Raw genomic sequence first — 20,451 nt, forward strand, 5'->3', positions numbered from 1 at the left:
GCTCCCAAAGGCCAATGTCCAGCTGATTTGTCCGGGAGTGGAAGCAGGGTGCAAAGCCTTTCCCTCCTCACAGCACAGGTAGCTAGAGGGAGCAGGGTTGGGTTGGAGGCTGGATTAAAAGGCTTGGTGGACTGGATCTGACCCTCCTGCCCTATCTTGTCTGTCCCTGTGTTTTAGAAGAGGAAACTATCCATACAGTAAGTGGGTATGCACCATTTAGGAGCAGCTCAGCAAATAAAAGGATTTTTGAGGAGCTTTGTAGCTTATGAAAACATAAGAAATAATAATCAGCATATCTAAATGCACACTAGAAGTGTAAAGACTAGAGAGGAAATCATCCCTGGAGAACATGACATTGAAACCAGCTTGTCTGATACTGACTGTGGTGACCACAAACACGCTTTCAGAAGAGAGCCTGGAAGGCCACCTAATGCCAGTGGAGGACACAAATCCCACATTGATTTCTATTTAATCAAAAGAAACCATAGATCACAAATGATGAACTGTAAGGTAATGCCTGGTGGGAGCACTGTGAACCAGCACAAGCTTCTTAAGACTTCATAATGCAGAGACCTCGGAAACATCTGAACCCCAGCCACCAGAAAGGCCTAAGTGATAGAAACTTACATGACAATGAAAAATCTTCAAACAAGAATATTTTGAAGGCACGACATTAGAGCCAGTGGTCTTCAATCTGGATAAAATATGGTAGAACAAATGTGCTGTTTTGTGAACTGTACCGTTAAATAACTCAGTCCAATGCAATACCTGTGGTGAGTGTCCTGTTGCTTGGAGCATTTAGTAAGCCACCGAAGTTCAACAAGCAGTTCAACACAACGGTGCTCTGTCTATGTGACTCAGCATAAAGGACTATATGCCCTTCCAGCAAAGAAAGCAAAAGGGCCCTTTGAAGCACCATGTGTAATTCAAGGGACCTGCATCATTTCAAGTACAACAGCACTGCCATCTAGTAACACATCACAAAAAGGTATGAAAATTCAGTCTCAAAATTTGTGTTTCCTGAGCAGTGTAAATGGTTGTAAATTTCCATACTACTGTTCAGGTTATATAAGGGAGACTGTCCTCAACCTAGCTTTTAAAAGGCACAGGGTATTTTTTATTCTAAGATATAACTGTTTTACACACAATGATTTTTAGGCTACAACTCTCATCATTCATACATCAGTTGGTAAGAACACAAGAACAGATATTGTCCCTTTAACTCCATGTCCTGTCTTCTGCCAACGGCCAGTGCCAGATGTTTCAGATGCATTGAACAGAGCAGGGTAATTTATGAAGTACTTCATACCCAGTCTTTAGTAGAATTAAAGGATGAAAGGCAGAGTGATTATGTAAATAGTACAAATTCAAACATGTTTTTAGTACAAATCTTTATTTTTAAATAGATTTTGTGTTTCTGCATAATTTTTTTCTGGATTCCTATAGCGGTATCTGCTGCTATAGTACTCATTCAGCTTCCCCCCACCCCCAGCCCCTTTGCCAAAAATCTGAGTAAACTGTAGATTTCCAAGTATCGGAGGGGTAGCCATGTTAGTCTGGATCTGTAACAGCAACGAAGGGTCCTGGGGCACCTTACAGACTAACAGAAAAGTTTTGAGCATGAGCTTTTGTGAGCACAGACTCACTTCATCAGATGCACATGTAAGTAAGTCTGTGCTCACGAAAGCTCATGCTCAAAACTTTTCTGTTAGTCTGTAAGGTGCCACAGGACCCTTCGTTGTAGATTTCCAGTTGCTTCGGTAATCAAGTTCTGCCAGAGATGCTGTTTTAAAATATAGTGTGATTGTGCAATCTACATAAATGGGAATTTAGGAAGAGATCAAACTCATTTCCATTTGTAACCCAAGGCATGACTGGAATTCAGTGCTCCTAATCCTCCTATGAAACTCTTTAATAGCCACTCCTGAGTACAATATTGCCAAGAGATTAACTGAAATACAGCACCTCCATTCTCTGACACTTGTGCTGATGTATCAGACCTTACCTAGATGCTACTCAAGGGGAGATCCATCATCATTTAACACATCAGTATGAAATTATGGCATAGGTCAGCTTTGGCAAGGTTTATAAGTCTTTAATGATGATAAAAATGGTTTTTTCCTAGACAACCTCTGCCATCTATGCCTTCCAGAACAGAATTCCAAACCCCATTTTTTTGCATGTTCAGCTCTGACCTGTAAGTAACATTGCACTATGTTCCTTAACAGCATTGTGTAGTGATTGCTGATGCACAACTCCCCATCAAATAGGTGATTGTTTAACTCAGAGAAAAGTTGATGCTGCTCAGATAACTCATATAAGATTTTCTGTTCTAAATACATATCCTGTTGCTCACAGTGTAAATTACAGTTATTCACTCTTGTATGCATTTTTAGGACTTGCTCAGAAATAGTCACAATCTGATGCACACTCTCTGAGGGCAAGCTCCAGCCCCCACTCTTTTTAATACACAACAGTGAACCCCATTTCAGGGTTTTGTCATCTGACCTAAAGAGAGAAGCGACACAGGCTTCACATCTTACGACAGCTGCTAACTTCTCAGCAACAGAACCAGCAGCATAGGTGACACTTTCTGCATATAACGACAGATCTGTCAATGAATAACTGAGCATAGAGTTAAATGAAATATGGCCTGTACAGTAAAGGTAGTCTGTTGATGGAATCTCCGTGCAACTCCGACCATACTGAGAATGAATTGTATCAAGGGACAAGTCTGTCCTACGAGCAATAGATACATCTAAGGTGTTCACGTTACCTAAAACAGCATTCTGATGTAATCCTGGTGTCAAATTATACTTGGTCAGCAGTTTACAATAAGCAGTCTGGAACATCATGCAGGTAGGGTTATCACTGCTAGCACATGCTTGTCTGAGAGCACTAAGAAATAATTCCAGATGATCTAGGCTGAATGTATAAGTCAGGAGGCAGATGGGCATGCTCTTTGGAAATATATACTTTGTGTAAAGCCACTTTAAGCTCTCAGCATTAAGCAAAAAACCTACAAACCCTAATTTATGTTTACCTGTCAGAAAATGTCTTCCCAAAGTATCCGTTAATGCAACAAAGACATTTTTAACCTCAGTTAAGAGGGAATTTATCTTAGCATAATTTTCAGAGGACAAGGGCCCTTTCAATCCCGCTCCAAAACAGCTTCTTCCATGAAAAAGGTCAAACAGATTGCTCATCAAGCGCACAAATTTGATGGTGCCACTGCAGTTCTGAAAAGAAGACAGACCCAACAGCTGAAGAGACTCCAGTGCCCCACTTACGCTTTCACTGAACAGCTGTGCTGTGTAGTTCACCCTTAAGTGACAACTTTCACTATTTCTGCAGCTGCCTGATAATCTGTCACTAATATGCAGTAATTCCTTCTTTGGCAGAGTCACTAGATCCACTATGTGCTGCCAGTGAGCTGTTTCATTAATGAACCGTATCCTATGAAAGCACTGAAACACATTCCTTATTAACAGGAGCAAATGACAAGCATCAAAGAAGTATGTGATCTGATGAGTGGCATGGTGAGGATGCTGAAAAGTGCTCTGCATATTGTTGATATCAATACGTATGCCCAGCGACTTTGCCATCTCAACACCATGAGCAGTGGCAGCAGATGTGACGGAGAGAACTGTGACACCTATGCTGGTCAGCTTGCTGATGGCCTGACAAAGCAGTTGAGCTAGTAAACGCCCAGAGGTTCCATTGACAAAGAAATAACCCAGGGGAGCTCGCCAGTGACCAAGAACACCTACTGCCATTAGGACTATGGCTTCTGAGGCAAGTGGTGCTTCATCAGCATCAAGTGCTCCTGCACCTAGGTCTACAAACCCAACCAGACGTCGAGTCACGGGGTCCCACTCCAGCTGTTTCTTGAGAGCCATAGCTTCTATCATCAGTGAGCAGTACCGGTATGCCTGTTCTCCTCGCTCTACTCTCTGCTGAAGGTGGAAGAAAATACTGCTGCTGAAACCTGGATTACCTTCATCATTAGACAACCAGCTGGAAGAGAGATGATAGAAATGATCAAAAGCTATAATCTAAGGGGTATGGGGAAACTGCTAACAGACAGGACTTAGTAAAGTGATCACTGCATTTCAATGCAAATTAAAATACATAGCATCTACTTATAAAATAATAAGACCTATCTGGAAGAGAAGCTTTGCAGCCTGAAATATAACAGTACTTTCCTATAATCCAACTTTCATTTTCCCCTCCACCTGCCTGATGCTCTGGCATTCTTTGCAATTTCCCTTTATTGCCAGTACCATTTCTCACATATTTTTTCATACTGTCTTGTAATCTTGGAACAGCTTCTGCCCTATTTCCCCCGTTATATTTAGTACTTTTACTTGGGCACCTCTCATTACACAGGAACACAAGAATTGCCCTACTAAATCAGATTTGTGGCCCATTTAGTTCAGTAACGTGTCAGATGACGTCCAAAAAAACCCCATAGTAACCAGATATGAGATTATCTATCCATATGTAGGTCTCATTATGATTTCTGATAAGTGGAGACTGGTTAAATCCTAAAGCATGAGATTTTTATCCCCTCCAAAACTTTTTTGGATGTCCAATAGCTTCTCATGAATTCTTTGGGTGTCCAACACAATCTTATGAAATAATCAATGACTTCCTGTGGCAATGAATTCTACACTCGTTGTTATAAAAAATGTATTTCCTTCAGTAAGTTTTGACTTTGTACCTTCATTGTTTCCCTGTTCTTGTGTTATGTAAGACAAGGAGAAAACAAACATCTGATCTCCTTCCTCTGTAACATTCATTCTTTCATATACTTTTAAGCACGTCCACTCGTATGCATCTTCATAATGAGAACAATCCTAATCTTTTCCATCTTTCCTTGCAGGGAAGTTTTTTCCATGCCTCTTATCTTTCTCATTTCCCTTATCTGAACTACACCTAACTTCTGGGTGACCAGAGCTGCACACAATGCTCTAAAGGTGGACACTGATCTCTTCTAGTGCGGTCTGCTCCCTTTTGCAGGACTGATCTTCATAGTTCGTCTTCTATCTAATATTTGTCCCCGTCATCCTCCTGTTGAAAGCAGTGGGACTCTTCCTACTGACTTTAGCAGGATAAGGATCTGAATCTTAGACTGCAAATGCCTCATGTCAGGGACATGGTCATGCTTGAGTTTGCAAAGTGCCATGTAGACCCATGGCACTATGTAAATAGTCATGAAAATTCAAGCATTTTAGAATTTATTCCCTTTTTGTATTATATGCTAAAATCAGCACGGATTTCAAACAGTCAAGCACTTGACATCTTCCTTCCCTGTTGGTCATTCACTCAGAAGAATGGAGCATGCTCTTTAATATCTCTGCTACTTTAAATTTAGTCCTTTGATGTGTTACTTTATGATGGTGTAATTGTTCTGCACAGATTCTGCTCTCCCACAATACCATTCCCTCTGATATGAGTTAATATTTCTGTAACAATCACAGTGTATTCTGTTTAGTTTTTTTGCCACAAATAATAAAAATGCAAGACAATAATTTAGATTTCAGGTTGAACTGTTTTTTTATATCTCCACTCTGATTATCCCACCTTTTACTTATTATAAGACAAGCTGGAAGTATAATTTGAGATAATGTGAATAAATACTCACTTTGTCAGGCTAGAAGGATGAGGCAAGGGAAAATTCCTCCTGACATGATCATAGGCCTTACTATTATAGAGGTGGAGCGTACAGGCAAACTGCCTCATTTCTGTGGAGTACTCGGTCCTCTGTCTCCAGTTGTATGACTCCCAGAGCAAATCTGGGACAAAATAAAAATACAGATTAGCTTTGGTAAGAAGTGTGAACAGTTTTTTTTTTTAATTCTTCATTTAACTGAGATGAAAAACACCTCTATATTGCAAGGCACAAGATGCACAATAAGAATAGGTTGTGTTGGACAAGGCACAAGCATAAGGGCCATCATTCAAGCAGTTTTATTGCAATAAAGCAAAATACAATTTCATTACTGTGTTCCCTCTCTGCTACAGAAAGGGCATAGGGAACGAAATCCATCCAGCCCGTGCCAAAATTCCATCCCTTGAGCTAGCCTCCTCTGGGTGTTGTAGTGTATTTTGTCTTCTCCTGAGTTATTTGTCTACTACATAAACTTCGAGGCACTTAATATGTAACGCTACTAACAAAACAGATAGCCCCTATTTTCCTGATACCATAATGCTTCACTGTCTTTAAGGACCCACATCACAGTGAATATCCTTCTAATGGAGAAAGATGAAATGTGACTCCATTCATAGAAGATCTATGCTGTCCCTGACTTAGCTTCAAAAATCTGCTCTGAGATTTATAGATGAAAAGTTCTATATGAATATATATGAATAGTGTACAAAAAGTTCTATATGAATACATTACAATTCATGACCCAGGTCAAGATTAAAGTGATTTTTCTCTCATATTATCAAAATAAACACTTTCTGAGTGAGAGAGAATACAAGATTCCCTTACTAAAGACATTACTTAGATTCAAGTTTGAATCTCTTAAAGCTTAACATGATTAGGCAATAAAGCATAGTACCTCACATAACACACTGTTCTGGGGTCCAGTCCACTAAGGTGGCCACACCTCAGTTCATCTTGATCTCAGTATGACCTGAGGAAGCTAAATACATCGGAGAATCAGGCCCATATTGTGTAACTTTAGTAACCAATTTGAGATTTAGCATCTTCAAGAGAAAGACTTTGGTGATAGTTCTTATTTTTTAAACTATTACAATACAGCCTATAAGCCCCGCAGCTGAAATCAGGACCCCCCAGTGTGGAATGCACTGAAAAGATGTAGTCCCTGCACTGGAGAGTTTACTGTCTAACCAATGCCCTTATTACCTGAAAATTGGGCCTGCAGCAGACTCACATCGTCTTCACAGAGCAGTTTCTTCTTTGCAAGCTCATTGATTACACTAAAGATCTTTTGTCCTCGATATGAGGGACACCTTCGTACTGCAGTAAATTTCTTTGTAGGCAACTGTACTATTTTTTTCACTTCTGTCTGCTGTTTGGCAGCTGTTGCAGGCATCTTTAAGCTATAGTTGTGATCGGCAGTAACGACCTCCTCATCGGGAGAATTATATGAGAGCGGCTGCTTTAATGTTTTCTGTGATCTTCTATTTCTAAGATATGTACTCCAACGATCCTACAATGCAGAAAAGAATATGAGAATTGCTATTGGGAAAAGTACTTGAAAAAAAATGTACAACTACAGTGAAATAATGAAAGCCAGATTCTTAGTTATATTAACAGAAAAACAGGAAGTGTTTATATTTCTAGGTAGGGTCTTCTTGGACACTTTCTCTCCCTGGTCATACCTGAATGCTGGGTACCGTAAAATTTTTTCTGGCATAAGGATATCATTGTCTCAAGATACTGCACAGAACAAAAATGATGCAATCAGATCCCAACAATCTAAATCAGTGATTCAGAGACTTTTACTAAGGGGTCACCATTGCTACATATATGTACCCTCCATCTTGGATCTCAGACATGATTCCGGCCCAGTGCAAAGAGTAGCCCCAGGGGGCAAGGGTGATAGTTAGAGAGTGAGCCTGTCCCTCATTTACTCTGCAGTGGCAGCCCAAGTGCTATAGGGCAGGACCCGGCTCCCCAGTCCAGGTGCTGCAACCTGGCACATGAGATCATAGTGCTATTCAGGTTTAGTCCCAGACCTGTTGCCATCCCATGTACCAAGCCACAATGGCACTCACTCAGATTTGACACAGCCAACCCTTCCTTATGCTGGAGAAGCCCCCAGATCAAACCTGAGAGCCGCTAAGAGTGCACGTGCCAGGCAGTGGTCTTGGAAGCAGGGTAGGAGGAGGGTCCCAGCTCCCTGCCCCATAAGGGGTGGGGCCAACAGTGCAGCTTAAAGCAGTCAGCTCTCGGTCCCCCTTGCACTCCCTCAGGGCTGCACGGCCCACAGCGTTTCAAAGGGTTCTGGAGTTCCAGCTGCCGTTGCTGCTGCTTTGGCAGTGGCAGCTGAAGCTCTTGGCCCCTTTGAAATGCTGGGACCAGGGGTAACTGCCCCGTATACCTCTCACACCCAAAACAGGCCTATGCCAGGTTGCAGTGCCCAAAACAAGGAGCCAGGCCCAGTCCTGTAAGACAGAAGCTGATTATTACAAGAAAAGTGTGAGAGAGGCAGAAGTTACAATGCAATTCAATTCCAAAAGTTCAACTGTCAGAGTCTTCCTACCATTATTTATCAGAAATGCTTGTGTTGTAAATGGCCTCATGTAAATGCAAAGAACATATAATTTCCACAACTGATTAAACAGATATTACTGTTATACTACTCTTTGTGCACATTATATATTACACACACTCACTCTCTCCAAACTGCAGATATCAAAACACTTTTCAAAACTCATGAATTCAATCTCACAATGCTGTATCTGGTTTTAGCCAAAAGATCACCCTTCTGTTAAGCAGGATTATAGTACCATCCTTCAAACATCCACCACTCCCAATAGGCATGAAATCCTATTAGAATAAATATGTAAATATAAATGAGAAAAATATACAATAACAAGATTGTTGTATTTTTACTTTTCATGGGCTTGAAAGGGAATCATTACCTAGATTTGAGTGATCATGATAAAACTGTCTCAAATGTAGTTGCCCTATAATAAAAATACAAGGTTTTGTCCTAATCAAGAGAAGGTTCAAAAGAGCTGTTAACAGAATGAGAGTTATTCAAGTTTAAACTAAAAGAACACTAACACCAGCAATGTATTTAAATGTATTCAAATTGCTTTTATACAGAATAACTGTTTTCCTACCTCCCACCCCACCCCAGGGCCAGCCCCTTTCAGGGTATTTGTGAGACAGCATAAAATATACTAAGAAGTTTCAATTTGTGTTGCTGTACCCTTACAACAATACAAGTTGCAAAGCACTTTTCCAAGTCATTTTAGCATTTGTCTTCCAGGTTTCTAATGTGTTTCCAAGCTGTTAAAAAGAACTTTCAATGCAATTACAGTGTTGACTACCTTATACTGAAAAAGAGAAGGTACAGCTCCTTTCTTCAGTTTCCGTCTCATGCCATATGATTCAAAGTCGTCTTCTGCAAAATGCCTGGAACACAATATGGCACCAGGTCCTGGAATCCAAACCTTTTTGCTTTTGGGGTCTGCTCGATTAACAGCATGGATCCATTTTGTACGCTGTATGGCATCAGTGGGGAACCTGAAACATAAGCAAAGATCTCTTAGCACAAATTGTGTAGCTTATTTCAAGGTTAGGGTGCCCCACAGACATAGTCTTTATGATCATGAGTCATCAGCTAACAACAGTTGGGACTTTGATCTTCCCTTAATGTGGCCTCTTTCTTTTTCTTGGGTGGATTCTTTTGCAGGGCTCTGCTCGTATTATTCTCCGGCCATCAAGGTGCTTCCTGTAGCTGGTCATCCAGACAGGCTGGCTTCAGGGACTGATTCCATTGCACATACATCCACATTCACACATCTAAATGAAACTGCAGACACACCTAACTTTCTAATGGCCAAAACTTCTTACAAACACGGTATCTATAAACAATTTCTTACTAATTTATAATACTTACATAGACCTAGCAGCTGCTACAAAACAAAGCTTATGAAGCAGCATAAAACTATATAGAACAAAGGTCAGCAACCCCTGGCACAGGTGCCAAGAGTGGCACACAAGCTAATTTTCATTGGCACCCAAGGCAGGAGCTGAACCCTGCTCCTCCTTCCCCCATGCAGCTTGGAGCTTGCCCAAAGCCATGCTGCCTTTGGATTAACTAAAGATCAGCTAATGCTACCAATCACCACCTAAACAATAAAGCTCTGCATCTTTATTTATTAATGAAGCTGTTGTAAATTGGCATACCACCTCAGAAAGGATGCTGACCCAGACACAGAACAAAGCTAAATCTATTAGTGCAGGGGTCAGCAAACTTTCCAACCTCTATATGGGACCTGAGTGCCGGTGATACTTTCCAAAGTCACTAACAGTCATATTTACAACTTTGTTGATAAATAAAGATGCAGAGCTTTACCATTTATGTGATGGTTTGTAGCATTAGTCAGTCTTTTGTTAATCCACGGGTGGCATGGCTCGGTATGTGCCAATGAAAATCAGCTTGTGTGCTGTTCCTGGCACCCGTGCCGGGGCTTGCTGACACTAAACACTAAGCTGGGAACATTCTTTTTTTGCACTGGAGGGAAGGTGTTGCATTTTTGTTTTAATGTATTAGATCAAGACCTCGAAACCAAACCTCCCTGTGAGGGAGAACTGAAAAGCCTGAGATTTCTTTTCTTAGCAGACGCAGGTTCCCTCATGATTTCCTCCCTACACCCCCGCCCCTCGGACATTTGCAATAAAATCCTCATTTTTATTTAAACGCAGTGTTTATTTAAACACGGGGCTCTGCAGAGCTACAGCCCTCGACTCCGCGCCAGCCGGGCACCAGCTCCTGGGGTCAGAGACTTCCAGCCTCCTTCCAAACACAGCACGGAAGGTCGCCTCACGCCAGGCTGGCGGTGATGATGCCTGGTGTGTGCGTTTCACGCGCCAGCGCGCGAGCGATGAGGGAGCTCGGACAGCCGCCGCGCGCTAAGGAAGCAAACTCCCTCCCCGCCGTACATAGCACGTGCCAATTATCCCCCTCGGGCACGCCGCTCACGTTGGGGGTGGGGGGAGGGGCGATCGCACGGGTCCGACGGGCGCGCGCGCGCGTGGCGGTTTGACGTGCCCGCGCGGGGCTGAGGGGGACCCCGGCAGTGTCCCCCACCGCCAGAGGCCGCGGCTGAGGCGGCCCCGCCCCACTCACTGGTGGAAGGAGATGCCTCGCTTCCGGCTCAGCCCGTTGTCCCGCGTGGTGCAGCCCAAAGCGGAGCAGCTGCGGGTCATGGTCCGAGCGCGAGGGAGGACTACGAGCAGCCCCGGCCACGTCCTAACTGTGGCGGGCGGCCAAGTGCCACCATGTCACCCAACACCAGGGAGCGCTCCCTGTCACGGCCGGCGCTGGATGGCGCCTTCGGATTGGTGAGCGCCTCCTCTCTGCACTTTCCGATTGGTTCTCGCTCTTTTTTTGTTTCGTTCGCTGTAGCCTACGTAAGGGAGCCTTTCATTGGTTGCCGTCCTCCCTGCGTTCTGCCGGCCGCACCTCGGCGCCAGCGTTGAAGCGAAACGCCCCCCCTCCCCACCTGCTGATGCGGAACGAGAGAATTGAGGGGTGGGGGTGGGAGAGGTGAACCAATGAGAAACGGCAACGGAGGAGGCAGCGGCCAAATAGAACCCGCGTAGCTTTGATCCAATGGGAGCGGCGTTCTTTGGAGGGGAGGTGCTTTCTTGGTTACTGGTCGTGCCCGCGTGCTGAGGGGTTCTTTTTACTTCCGTTGCTGTAGGGCGCTGGGGTCTCGCTGCGAGGCCGCCTAGTCTCCAAGGACCAGCATGGGCCCTGGGGCAGCCGTTCTGCACGGGCCCGGCCTGCCTCACTCCTGTAGGCCTTGGGTTGCCGGGCCTTGGTGGCGGGGAACAGGCAGGCTAGCGCCCCCCACCCTGCAGTGGCGGTTTGCCAGCTGCTGGAAGAGTTCGGAGCTGTCGCTGACGGACGCCAGCCTCGCCCCTGCCTTTGTCCCGCGTGGTGCAGCCCAAAATGAGCGCTGCCACGCGCGGCGCCAGTGCCGCCTGCTTTGCAGGGAAGAGTCCCAGTGTAAGTGCTTTAGTGCCCCAGGAGGGCTTAGATTAACCTTTAAGTGCTCTGCCGGAAGCAAGCCATGCATTGCTCATGTCCCCTGCGCTGTGTTAGGCACGCTCGCTGTAGATCCAGTAGCCAGTTGGGTGAGTGAGCATTACTGTTCTGCAGATCTCTCTTAAGGGTTAATAGTAGCAAAGTGTAAGGGGAGGACAGGTTCAGAATCGGTGTGTTTGGTGTAAGAATTCAAAAACTTGCTGGAATTCACTTTTTCCTTTTTTGGACAAATGAGGAACCTTGATCAGCCTGTAGCATGAATGGGTAAAAAGAAGTGTGACAGTGAATGTCAGCAAGAACTTGCTGTGTTGGTGTTATTCAGTACTGAACTATTTATGAACTAATTCAGCCTGAAGCTCTCTCCCCATAGTAGTACCTTGCAAGCAGTACTAGTGGACTCTTCCCTTCAGCTTTGGCTCGTGCTAGCCTTGACCATAAGAACCAGCATTGTGGGTGCAAGTGTCACTGTGGTCATTAACTTGCTGCCCACACTTAATACTATAAGGATACACAGTATTTTACTGTGGCTTTTGTAATGTAAAACCTGTCCACTGTAAAATGGACCTAAGCCATAACATAGTGAAATGTTTGTCATATTTCTGTCATCTGCTGTTTTCTTAAGCAAGCTTAAGTAAAGTGTTAGTTCAAACAAGAATGGTAAGTGCTGCCTACTGATCACTTAATGACACATATCCAGTGATTAAAACTTTCACTGCTGTTCACATCATGATCTGCTGTGATTAATATCAGTTTGAATGAGGATATGTGTGTTTTTTTGTTTGTTTTTTTTTTAAAGTAACATAATGTGCAGATCTAACTTAAGTGGGAGGCTGAGTAAAGCTAGTAATCTTACTTCCGCAAATCTTGCTAGTAATGTATCACCTTTTTAGGTTGGTGTAGTTCTGTGGGGGAAAAATTGTTATTTGAATATATGTTCTTATTCCTTTAGGAGTAATTCTGCAGACAAGATCTGCCAGACAAGCTTGGAATCTGAATGTTCATGTTAAGTATCTATTATGCAGGTGAGGGTTTCACTAAGTAATTTTTGAAGTATAACTAAATTCCTTAATTACTCTAATATCTGAAAGATTATTGGTGACTTCTATAATTGAAATCTGTTTAAAAGTGAGAACCAAATACTTTTATTCATCTAATTTCTCTAGGATGGGGTATCACTTTCCATAAAAGTCTAAACTGCTAAAGGAAGGATTTGATAACTTAGCAGTGAATTGCAAGAAGCTGGCAGGGCCAGGGACTATAAATTGCCGATGTTGAGTGTAAGTATCCCTCTTATGTCTGGTGTTGCTGGGAGAATTGCTGATGGTGCTGGAATTGGGAGATATGAAGAAGAAATATTGGGCACTATTCATCTCCTCCTTGGTTAGATATCTAGCCCCTTTGCTCACTTTAGCAACTGCCTTTTTCAGATCAGTTGATTCCCCTTTCACTAATGTTTACTTCTGCTAGTCCAGGCTATGCCTACACAAAGGAAGTCTTTCCTGTCAGTGTACAAATATCACATCCCCATAAATTCTGTTTATGTTGAGAGAAACCCCCTCTTGTTGACATAACTGCACCAACAACCCCACTGCAGGTGCAACTATGTCAGTCGTATGCAGGTTTTTCCCCCACTCCAAGTGACCTAATTTTTGTCAAAATAAGTAACAAGCAGTGCTATAGCACTTTAATGAACTAACACATTAATTAGGTCATGAGGTTTTGTGGATAAGACCCACTTCTTCAGATCCAGTCATCTGAAGAAGTGGATCTTACCCACAAAAGCTCATGACTTAATATATATGTTAGTCTTTTAACATGCTACAAGACTGCTTGTTACTTTTAGAGCTACTCCTGTGAGTGTACATTAAGTACCAGACATCAAAGAAAAGAGGCATCTGATCTCTTTCAATTCTTTTTACCTTGTATTGGTAGCTGCAGTGGTAGAATCCCTTGTATCCTACACCCAAAAGTATCTTCTGAGGCCAGTGGGGGAGACAAGCCTACTCCTGCTTTGAGCAGATAAAATTTGCTTACACCCTGGTTAATGATCTAGGGAGTACAAATTCTGTTGGGTGTGGGGTAAGTGAATTAATATTTTCACTTTTAAACTATTGAAGTAAAACCCTAAAATAACCTTAGAAAGCCCTGGATTTTAAATGTGATTAGAGAATAATTAACTCAGTTTTCTTGTAAAAAGTATATTTTTTTTTTGTCAGCTTTAGAAATTGATTGGGAATTGGCAAACCATGCATAGTGAAACAAACAAGTAGTCAAGTAGCACTTTAAAGACTAACAGAATAATTCATAGGTGATGAACTTTCATGGGGCAGACCCACTTCTTCATATCTCCAGGTCTGAGGAAGTGGGTCTGCCCCATGAAAGCTTGTCAACTAATAAATTATTTTCTTGACTGCCTGCATGTTTTTGTTTGAATACAGACTAACACATCTACCTCTCTGTTGCTATTCAATGTGCATAGTGAGTTAGGCTTAAAGATTTGCAAGATGAATATGGTAAATTTGTTTTATGTGTTTTTTGCCTACTGTCCAATGATTAAAACCTTCACTGCTGTTCACATCATGACTCATTGTGATTAGTGTTTACTGGGATGAGGGCATGAGGTAAAAAACTCAAAACTGAGATTTAATCTGCACATGACTATCAAAAGCTTTTTAAAAGATGTAAAATAACTTCTTTAATTTTTCTTTTATAAACATAACAAAAGAACTTCTTGTTTCTCTTCCTAGTATTGCTTTTCAAACTGAAAGACAGACCATCTTGACTGCACGCGCTGACATTTTGGTAAACTTTATCACTTTTGTTAATATCTCTAATTCAGTTTGTGCATAGGTATGTAAGTATCTTAGAACAGTCTAATTGTAGTGGTTTCCAACCTTCTTACTAACACAGCACACTTCAATGAGACAAACAATTCCACGGCACACCCACTCCTTTCCGGCTAAATCAATTGCTCAAAAATGTCATGGCCTTTGAAGTTTCTACGAGGAGAAATTGACCAACCCTGTGCCAGCTGGGAATCTTCTCCTCCCTTCCACTCTCTGTGGTGGGAGGAAGGGGAGAAAGAGAGAGATGATTAACAATCCCACTTTAATAATAATAATAATAATAATAATAATAATAATAATAATAAAAAAAAGTCAAGTAGCACTTTAAAGACTAGCAAAATAATTTTTTTAGGTGAGCTTTTGTGGGACAGACCCACTTCTTCAGACCATAGCCAGACCAGAACAGACTCAATATTTAAGGCACAGAGAACTGAAAACTGTAATCGAAGAGGACAAATCAGAAAAAAAATAAATGATCAAGGTGAGCAAATCAGAATGGGGGGGGGGGTAGGTCAAGAATTAGATTAAGCCAAGTATGCAGATGAGCCCCTATAGTGACTCAGACAATTCCCATCCTGGCTCAATTTTCTGAGACACTATAGGGGCTTGTCTGCATACTTGGCTTAATCTGATTCTTGACCTCCCCCCAACTCTCTGATTTGCTCACCTTGTTTTTTGTCTTTGATTATGGTTTTTTGGTTCTCTGTCTCTTAAATATTGAGTCTGTTCTGGTATGGCTGTGGTCTGAAGTGGGTCTGTCCCACGAAAGCTCACCTAATAAATTATTTTGCTAGTCTTTAAAGTGCTACTTGACCGCTTTTTGTTTTAATAGTATATAGACTAGCACAGCTCCCTCTCTGTGTTACAATCCCACTTAAATGTGCCATGAAATTTCATCAACTTTCTCCCCTGCTTAGAGCTGAAGGGAGGGGAAATGGAAGAAATTTCTGGAGTGCACTTAGTTCTTGTGACACACTGGTTGAAAACCATTGGTCTATTGAGATGTTCTATAGTATGTCGGTGCAAATAGCTTGAATCTGACCTTTTCTGAATCTGAATTCCTTTTGACTTTTGTTAGATCTGTCATGTTTCTTAGGTGTTTTTAGTTTCCTTTTTCTCAGTGGCATTGCTAATACTGTAACTTGAGAATTATTTGTTTATATAATACTGTGTGTGTTCATATATCAAGTCTTGGAAATAATGGGATAATTTAAAACTACATAAGGGGTGATTTCTGAAAGCTGTTTTAAAGTCCATTTTTTTTCTAGAAAAACGAAGTATTGTTTAAATACAACTGGGTGGACATCCTAGTTGTAGTTGTAATAGGAGGTGAGGGTTTTACTGCCCCTCATCTACACTGTCCATCTGCAATGCAAAGTCTGCACTTGAAAATCTGTGCAGCCACCACAATGCTCAAGATGCATTGAATATGTGTATTAGCACCTCCATTACCATGCCACCGCTGATGGGAGGTAGCACATGTAGAAGCAGCCCAAAGTTACTAAGCTCTGCCTATAGAACAGTAAAACCCTCACCTCCTATTACAACCACAACTAGGATGTCCACCCAGTCATGCTTAAATAAGTGCCCCACTTTGACTGATGGGAGGTGGCATGTGTAGAAGCAGCCTTGGTGAGAAAATGGGTGACGAAATTCATTCAGTAAGCTGACCTTACTGTTGGGGGCGGGGGGGGGGGGGGGGTGACAAGTTTACACAGAGCTGTTTTTAGGCCTGGGGAACTTAAGAACATTTTTGAAATATACCTGAAGCTGTGGGCATAGAACGCCTAACATTATACAGAAGTAGATGTTAATAGTCAATAAATGAATGTATCAATATTGTCAAAGATTTAATATGCTGGGTTTGTTTTGTTTTGTTTTTTTACCTTCTAGGTAACTATAAACCATGTCTGTGACATCTGAATGTCATCTATAATGAAGATGCTTGAAAATTGTTCAATTTGCTTCCTCTCTTCCATTGAGAAGGCTATTGGCATCTAGACTACTTTTTGTAATGCTCTTTCTTAATGGAAATTGTAGTTGTCAAGGCAAGAAATCAGTCTCTTTAAAATACTGTTTCAACTGCAACCTGCAAGTATTTAGAGCCTGGTTTTGGTTGCTATTATAAATGCCTCTTCATTTGTGTTTGGTAATAAATATGCAGTACTCTTGCATTAAAATTTGGCGTGTTGGCTTTACTTATGACTTCATGGTTCTAATATAACGTTTCAGACATGGATAACTAAAAGCAGTTATTAGGCTTAGGTTAGGAAACACATCTGTCTTCACCTGTGTAATCATGCTAATAGTCACAAATAGAAGTGGCAAAAGAAGTAATATTTTTGGATAAAGTAAAGGTGGAGCTGCTTTCACTTCTGGATACTTGAGTACTGTCTGTGTGTGTGTTTCCACTCAAGTAGTTTTCCAGAGGGACAGTGCTGGCTTGTATTTTAACACACACACCCTGCAGCTGTACTCTCACTCAAGTACTTTTCCCACTTCTGGTCACAAATAATGCTCAGCCTAGAGAGAAATGTGAAAATGGCAGATCCTACTTGCTTACCCCAGTACAGGTGATTTAAAAATGCTTTGCACTTGCTGGGTGGGGCTTGTCTTGCCTTCAGGTCTTATTGCTTTGGAGAGGCAAGCTACAGTCAAGAGGGCCAGCTGCCCCCAGCTTTTAGTTGAGGCCTGGATCTTATGTTCTATAGCGAAGAGCAGACTGTTTTGGTAGTGAAGTTGGGTCCCAGATCAGAAACCCAGGGGAGCTTACAGAAGAGCTGTACGTGTTCAACCTCTGTTCCACTACCCATCTTCCAGTAACATCCATACATTGTCATGATTTTAGTTAAGCCTGTGACTGTTTGTGATGGGTGTGGCTAAAGTCCTGTACTCCTATAGTTTGTTTACAGCCATCAGTCCAGGCTGTCCACGTTCTGGGCTGTTTAGCTCTAATTTACCCCTAATAGCTTCCACTGATGAGTAAGCACACAATGTGGTAGACTAGTGCTAGCCAGTATTGACCTCCCCTAGTCTGGCACATTCATTGTCAGGGCGGGTGGATCCTAGACGAGAGGTTCAATCTGTGCATACGGAAACGTGTCCTAGCCAAGTAAAGGCTGAAGCCTCACAGCCTGCATAAGGCTTTTGGCTTTTTATCTAGGAAAGGAGGTGGGGGCAGAGGTGTCGCCCTAAGTCCTGTACAGAACAGAAATCGTTTTAAGGGGTGGGGGGAAGGTGTGTGTCGATCCAGGCCGCTAATTCCCTTTCCGCGAGCCTGGGCCGCTGCAGAGAAGCAGCCTGCTGCCAGGGGGTGCTGGGAGCTAGGCAGGGGCTCCGCAATGATGCCGCTCAGAGTGGCTGTAGCGTGGGGCTGCGCCGGCAGCGGTGACTTGACTCCCCGTCCCGCTCCCGGCGCTGGCGCTGGGGGGGGCCGGAAGATGGGGCGGCCGGGCGGAGTCGGGGGCCGGAAGCCGGGCTGGCGAGGGCGGTGCTCCGGCTGCCACGTTGAAGCGGACCGCGGAGGAACCTCTGGTCGGGCCGCACAGCAGCAGGGGAGGCCGCAGCGGAGAGCCGGCACCGTCAGGTGAGGGGAGCGGGCCGCTGCGTCTGCCGGCTCCGGGGTATCCTCTGGGGAGGCCGGGCGGGAGGCGTCAGGTAGGCCCGGGGTCCGTCTAGGCAGAACGGGGGCAGCCCTTCCCCAGCTCCCCGCAGAGTTCTGGGGACTGCGCAGGGCATCTTCGCTCCCGGGGCGGCCGGGCCGGGCCCGGTCCTTGCTTCTGGCTGGAAGCCGGCGTCTCCCCTGCGGCGGAGCCGGTCCCGAAAAGCCAGTGTTTTACCTGTGCCAAGACACAGCCGGCAGCTCGGGTTTGCCTCGTCAGTCACCAGAGTAGGACAGTTGTTTGTGTCCTGGAGCCTCCGGCACTATAAGTGAAACAGTGTTGGAAGGTGGTTTGCTGTCAGCTGAGAGGTGACACGCTCTCCCCCAGCCCCTCTGCCCCGAGCTGTGGCAGGGTCCTTTGGATTGCAGTAGTGTTGGAAGGGTGACAGGCGTAGCCTTGTCATAGCAGCTTCTGAAGTTAATGTATTTTACTACTGTGTCTCATAACATAATCCAAGATGCAGGAAATAGGGATTTTGTATTTCTAGGGTTTATCACCTACCCTTAATAAAAAGAAAAATTATGCCCCATCTTAACTTGTTTGCAAAAACCTACCTAAGCCAACTTTAAATGCAGTTATGTGTCCACAAGGGAAAATGCAGTACAGCTCTTTTGGAAAAGGGATTCCAGTGAGAGAAATAGGGAAGATTATACAGTTTGTTCTGAGGATCACATATTAATAATCTGCTCTTATGATTTGCCAACCTTGATAACATTTTTTCTGATATGTCAACCTTAATAACAATTTTTGGATCACTGTGCTTTGTGCTTTATATGTTGAATCTGTTCTGATAATGCTATGATCTGAAGAAGTGGGTCTGTCGCAGGAAAGCTCATCACCTAATAAATTATTTTGTTAGTCTTTAAAGTGCTACATGACTGTTTTTTTTGTTTTGATATTAATAATCATCTTGAGATTTTCATTTAGCTTGTTTTATCCAAGCTAGTACACATGTAAATACCATTTTGTCGTGGATATGCAGAGAGACAGCTGTTTTGTAGCAAAACTTATCTGAATGGGAAAAACAGTTTTGGGATTATTTTTAAAAAGCAGCCCAAATAAAAGCCTGAATTTTTGATTTGCAGCTGCAAGGTGGTGTTAATGGCTTCTGTAAAAATAATGGAAATTATAAATATACATGTAAGAAAATGTTTCCCTACTCTTAGTCAGTGAATTTAGTATTTTTACTCTGTTAATAGCTTTTATTTTCATTTGTAAAATACATGCATCTTGTATAGCTTTTCTGTACTTGTAATATATTGACAATACCATGCTATAAGTAAAAAGTATAATCAAATGTCCTGAAAAACCACAAGTGTGAAAGGTGCTGAATCACTTAGGATATCAGACCACGTACTAAGAACTTCTGTAATGAACTATACTCGAGTGGTTCACTAAAGAAGTGCAAAAATGTGGTTTTCCTGCACAGAATAAATGGGCCATAGTGCCAACATGGCAACAGCAAGACTTTCAAAATACAAATTTTCCCTTGTCCTATGTGACTCAGAGTTAAGCTATGTCATTGCCATGGTACAACATGCATATAGTCAAACAATCATATCATTTAGACTGGCATCCAGTCTAAGTTGTGGTGTTAAAGAACTGACAAGATCTCAGTTTTCTTACATCCTTATTAAAAAAGGGTGTTTGACATATTTGATTACTTTGAGTAATCAATCAGTATCCATCTGGCAGCGATCTTTTCTATGTAGGAGGGGTCTCATAGATACTGGCAGAGAGTGGTCAGCAGAGTAGCCTGTATGTGTTGCTGTTTTTAACAATAAAAATTTAGGGCGAGTAAAAAGGAGAGTAAGATTTAAGTGGCTATTAACTTTAATATCCATTAAAAAACTCTGGGAAATCCAGTCCTATTCGGAACAAATACAAAAATTATGAACAAGCGGATACATGTCTAAAGCTGAACTAGACACTTTAGCTGCTGGGGTTGCCCCAGCCCCAGCCTAATCCCTGGGGCTGGAGCTGTCAGCAGAGCTCCATGACCCATCCAGCTCCCAGCTCTGGGGCTGTCAGGGGAACCCTGGCCCTGGCTGGGTCACCAAGGCTGGAGCTGCCAGCAGGGCTCCCAGCTTTGTGGGCTCCCCCAGCCACCGCCAGGTCTTCAGGGCTGGAGCTGGAGGCGGGGTTCCATGCTCTGGCCAGTTCCCAGGTCTGGGGCTC

General features: G+C 43.0%; 2 protein-coding genes and 1 long non-coding RNA gene across 23 annotated transcripts in view; 2 read left to right on the forward strand and 1 right to left on the reverse strand.

The window, feature by feature from the left end:
- Window positions 1-1,686: 1,686 nt before the first annotated feature.
- Window positions 1,687-11,051, reverse strand: THAP9 (THAP domain containing 9). The gene is made up of 5 exons (XM_074992016.1): window positions 10,842-11,051; window positions 9,037-9,232; window positions 6,878-7,184; window positions 5,648-5,798; window positions 1,687-4,017 (listed from the first exon to the last, which is right to left on the reverse strand). Exons 1-5 carry the CDS (start codon window positions 10,919-10,921, stop codon window positions 2,070-2,072), a joined length of 2,682 nt encoding a protein of 893 aa, XP_074848117.1. The 5' UTR covers window positions 10,922-11,051; the 3' UTR covers window positions 1,687-2,069.
- A 319-nt stretch (window positions 11,052-11,370) lies between these two features.
- Window positions 11,371-16,785, forward strand: LOC142012819 (uncharacterized). The gene is made up of 5 exons (XR_012645470.1): window positions 11,371-11,726; window positions 12,715-12,787; window positions 12,929-13,042; window positions 14,513-14,567; window positions 16,505-16,785. It is a non-coding gene; the product is annotated as an uncharacterized LOC142012819 (long non-coding RNA).
- A 1,297-nt stretch (window positions 16,786-18,082) lies between these two features.
- SEC31A (SEC31 homolog A, COPII coat complex component) overlaps window positions 18,083-20,451 on the forward strand; it is a 78,614-nt gene continuing 76,245 nt past the window's right edge. For 7 of the 21 annotated variants that reach the window (XM_074993708.1, XM_074993710.1, XM_074993712.1 and 4 more), the window contains exon 1: window positions 18,086-18,197. The gene's annotated coding sequence lies outside the window, so the exon portion shown is untranslated. Of the gene's footprint in view, window positions 18,198-20,451 lie in introns of all 21 variants that reach the window. The other 14 variants (XM_074993717.1, XM_074993724.1, XM_074993714.1 and 11 more) reach the window with 4 other exon arrangements.

The sequence above is a fragment of the Carettochelys insculpta genome, chromosome 4 (assembly GCF_033958435.1).
Source record: "Carettochelys insculpta isolate YL-2023 chromosome 4, ASM3395843v1, whole genome shotgun sequence".
NCBI classification, from domain to species: Eukaryota; Metazoa; Chordata; order Testudines; family Carettochelyidae; genus Carettochelys; species Carettochelys insculpta.

Coding starts and splice junctions, on each gene's coding strand:
- THAP9 (XM_074992016.1), bottom strand. CDS start 10,921: ATGACCCGCAGCTGCTCCGCTTTGGGCTGCACCACGCGGGACAACGGG. Junction 5,799..6,877: donor GCTGCAGGCCCAATTTTCAG/GTAATAAGGGCA, acceptor ATTTTGTCCCAG/ATTTGCTCTGGGAGTCATAC. Junction 4,018..5,647: donor CATCCTTCTAGCCTGACAAA/GTGAGTATTTAT, acceptor TCTCTCTTCCAG/CTGGTTGTCTAATGATGAAG.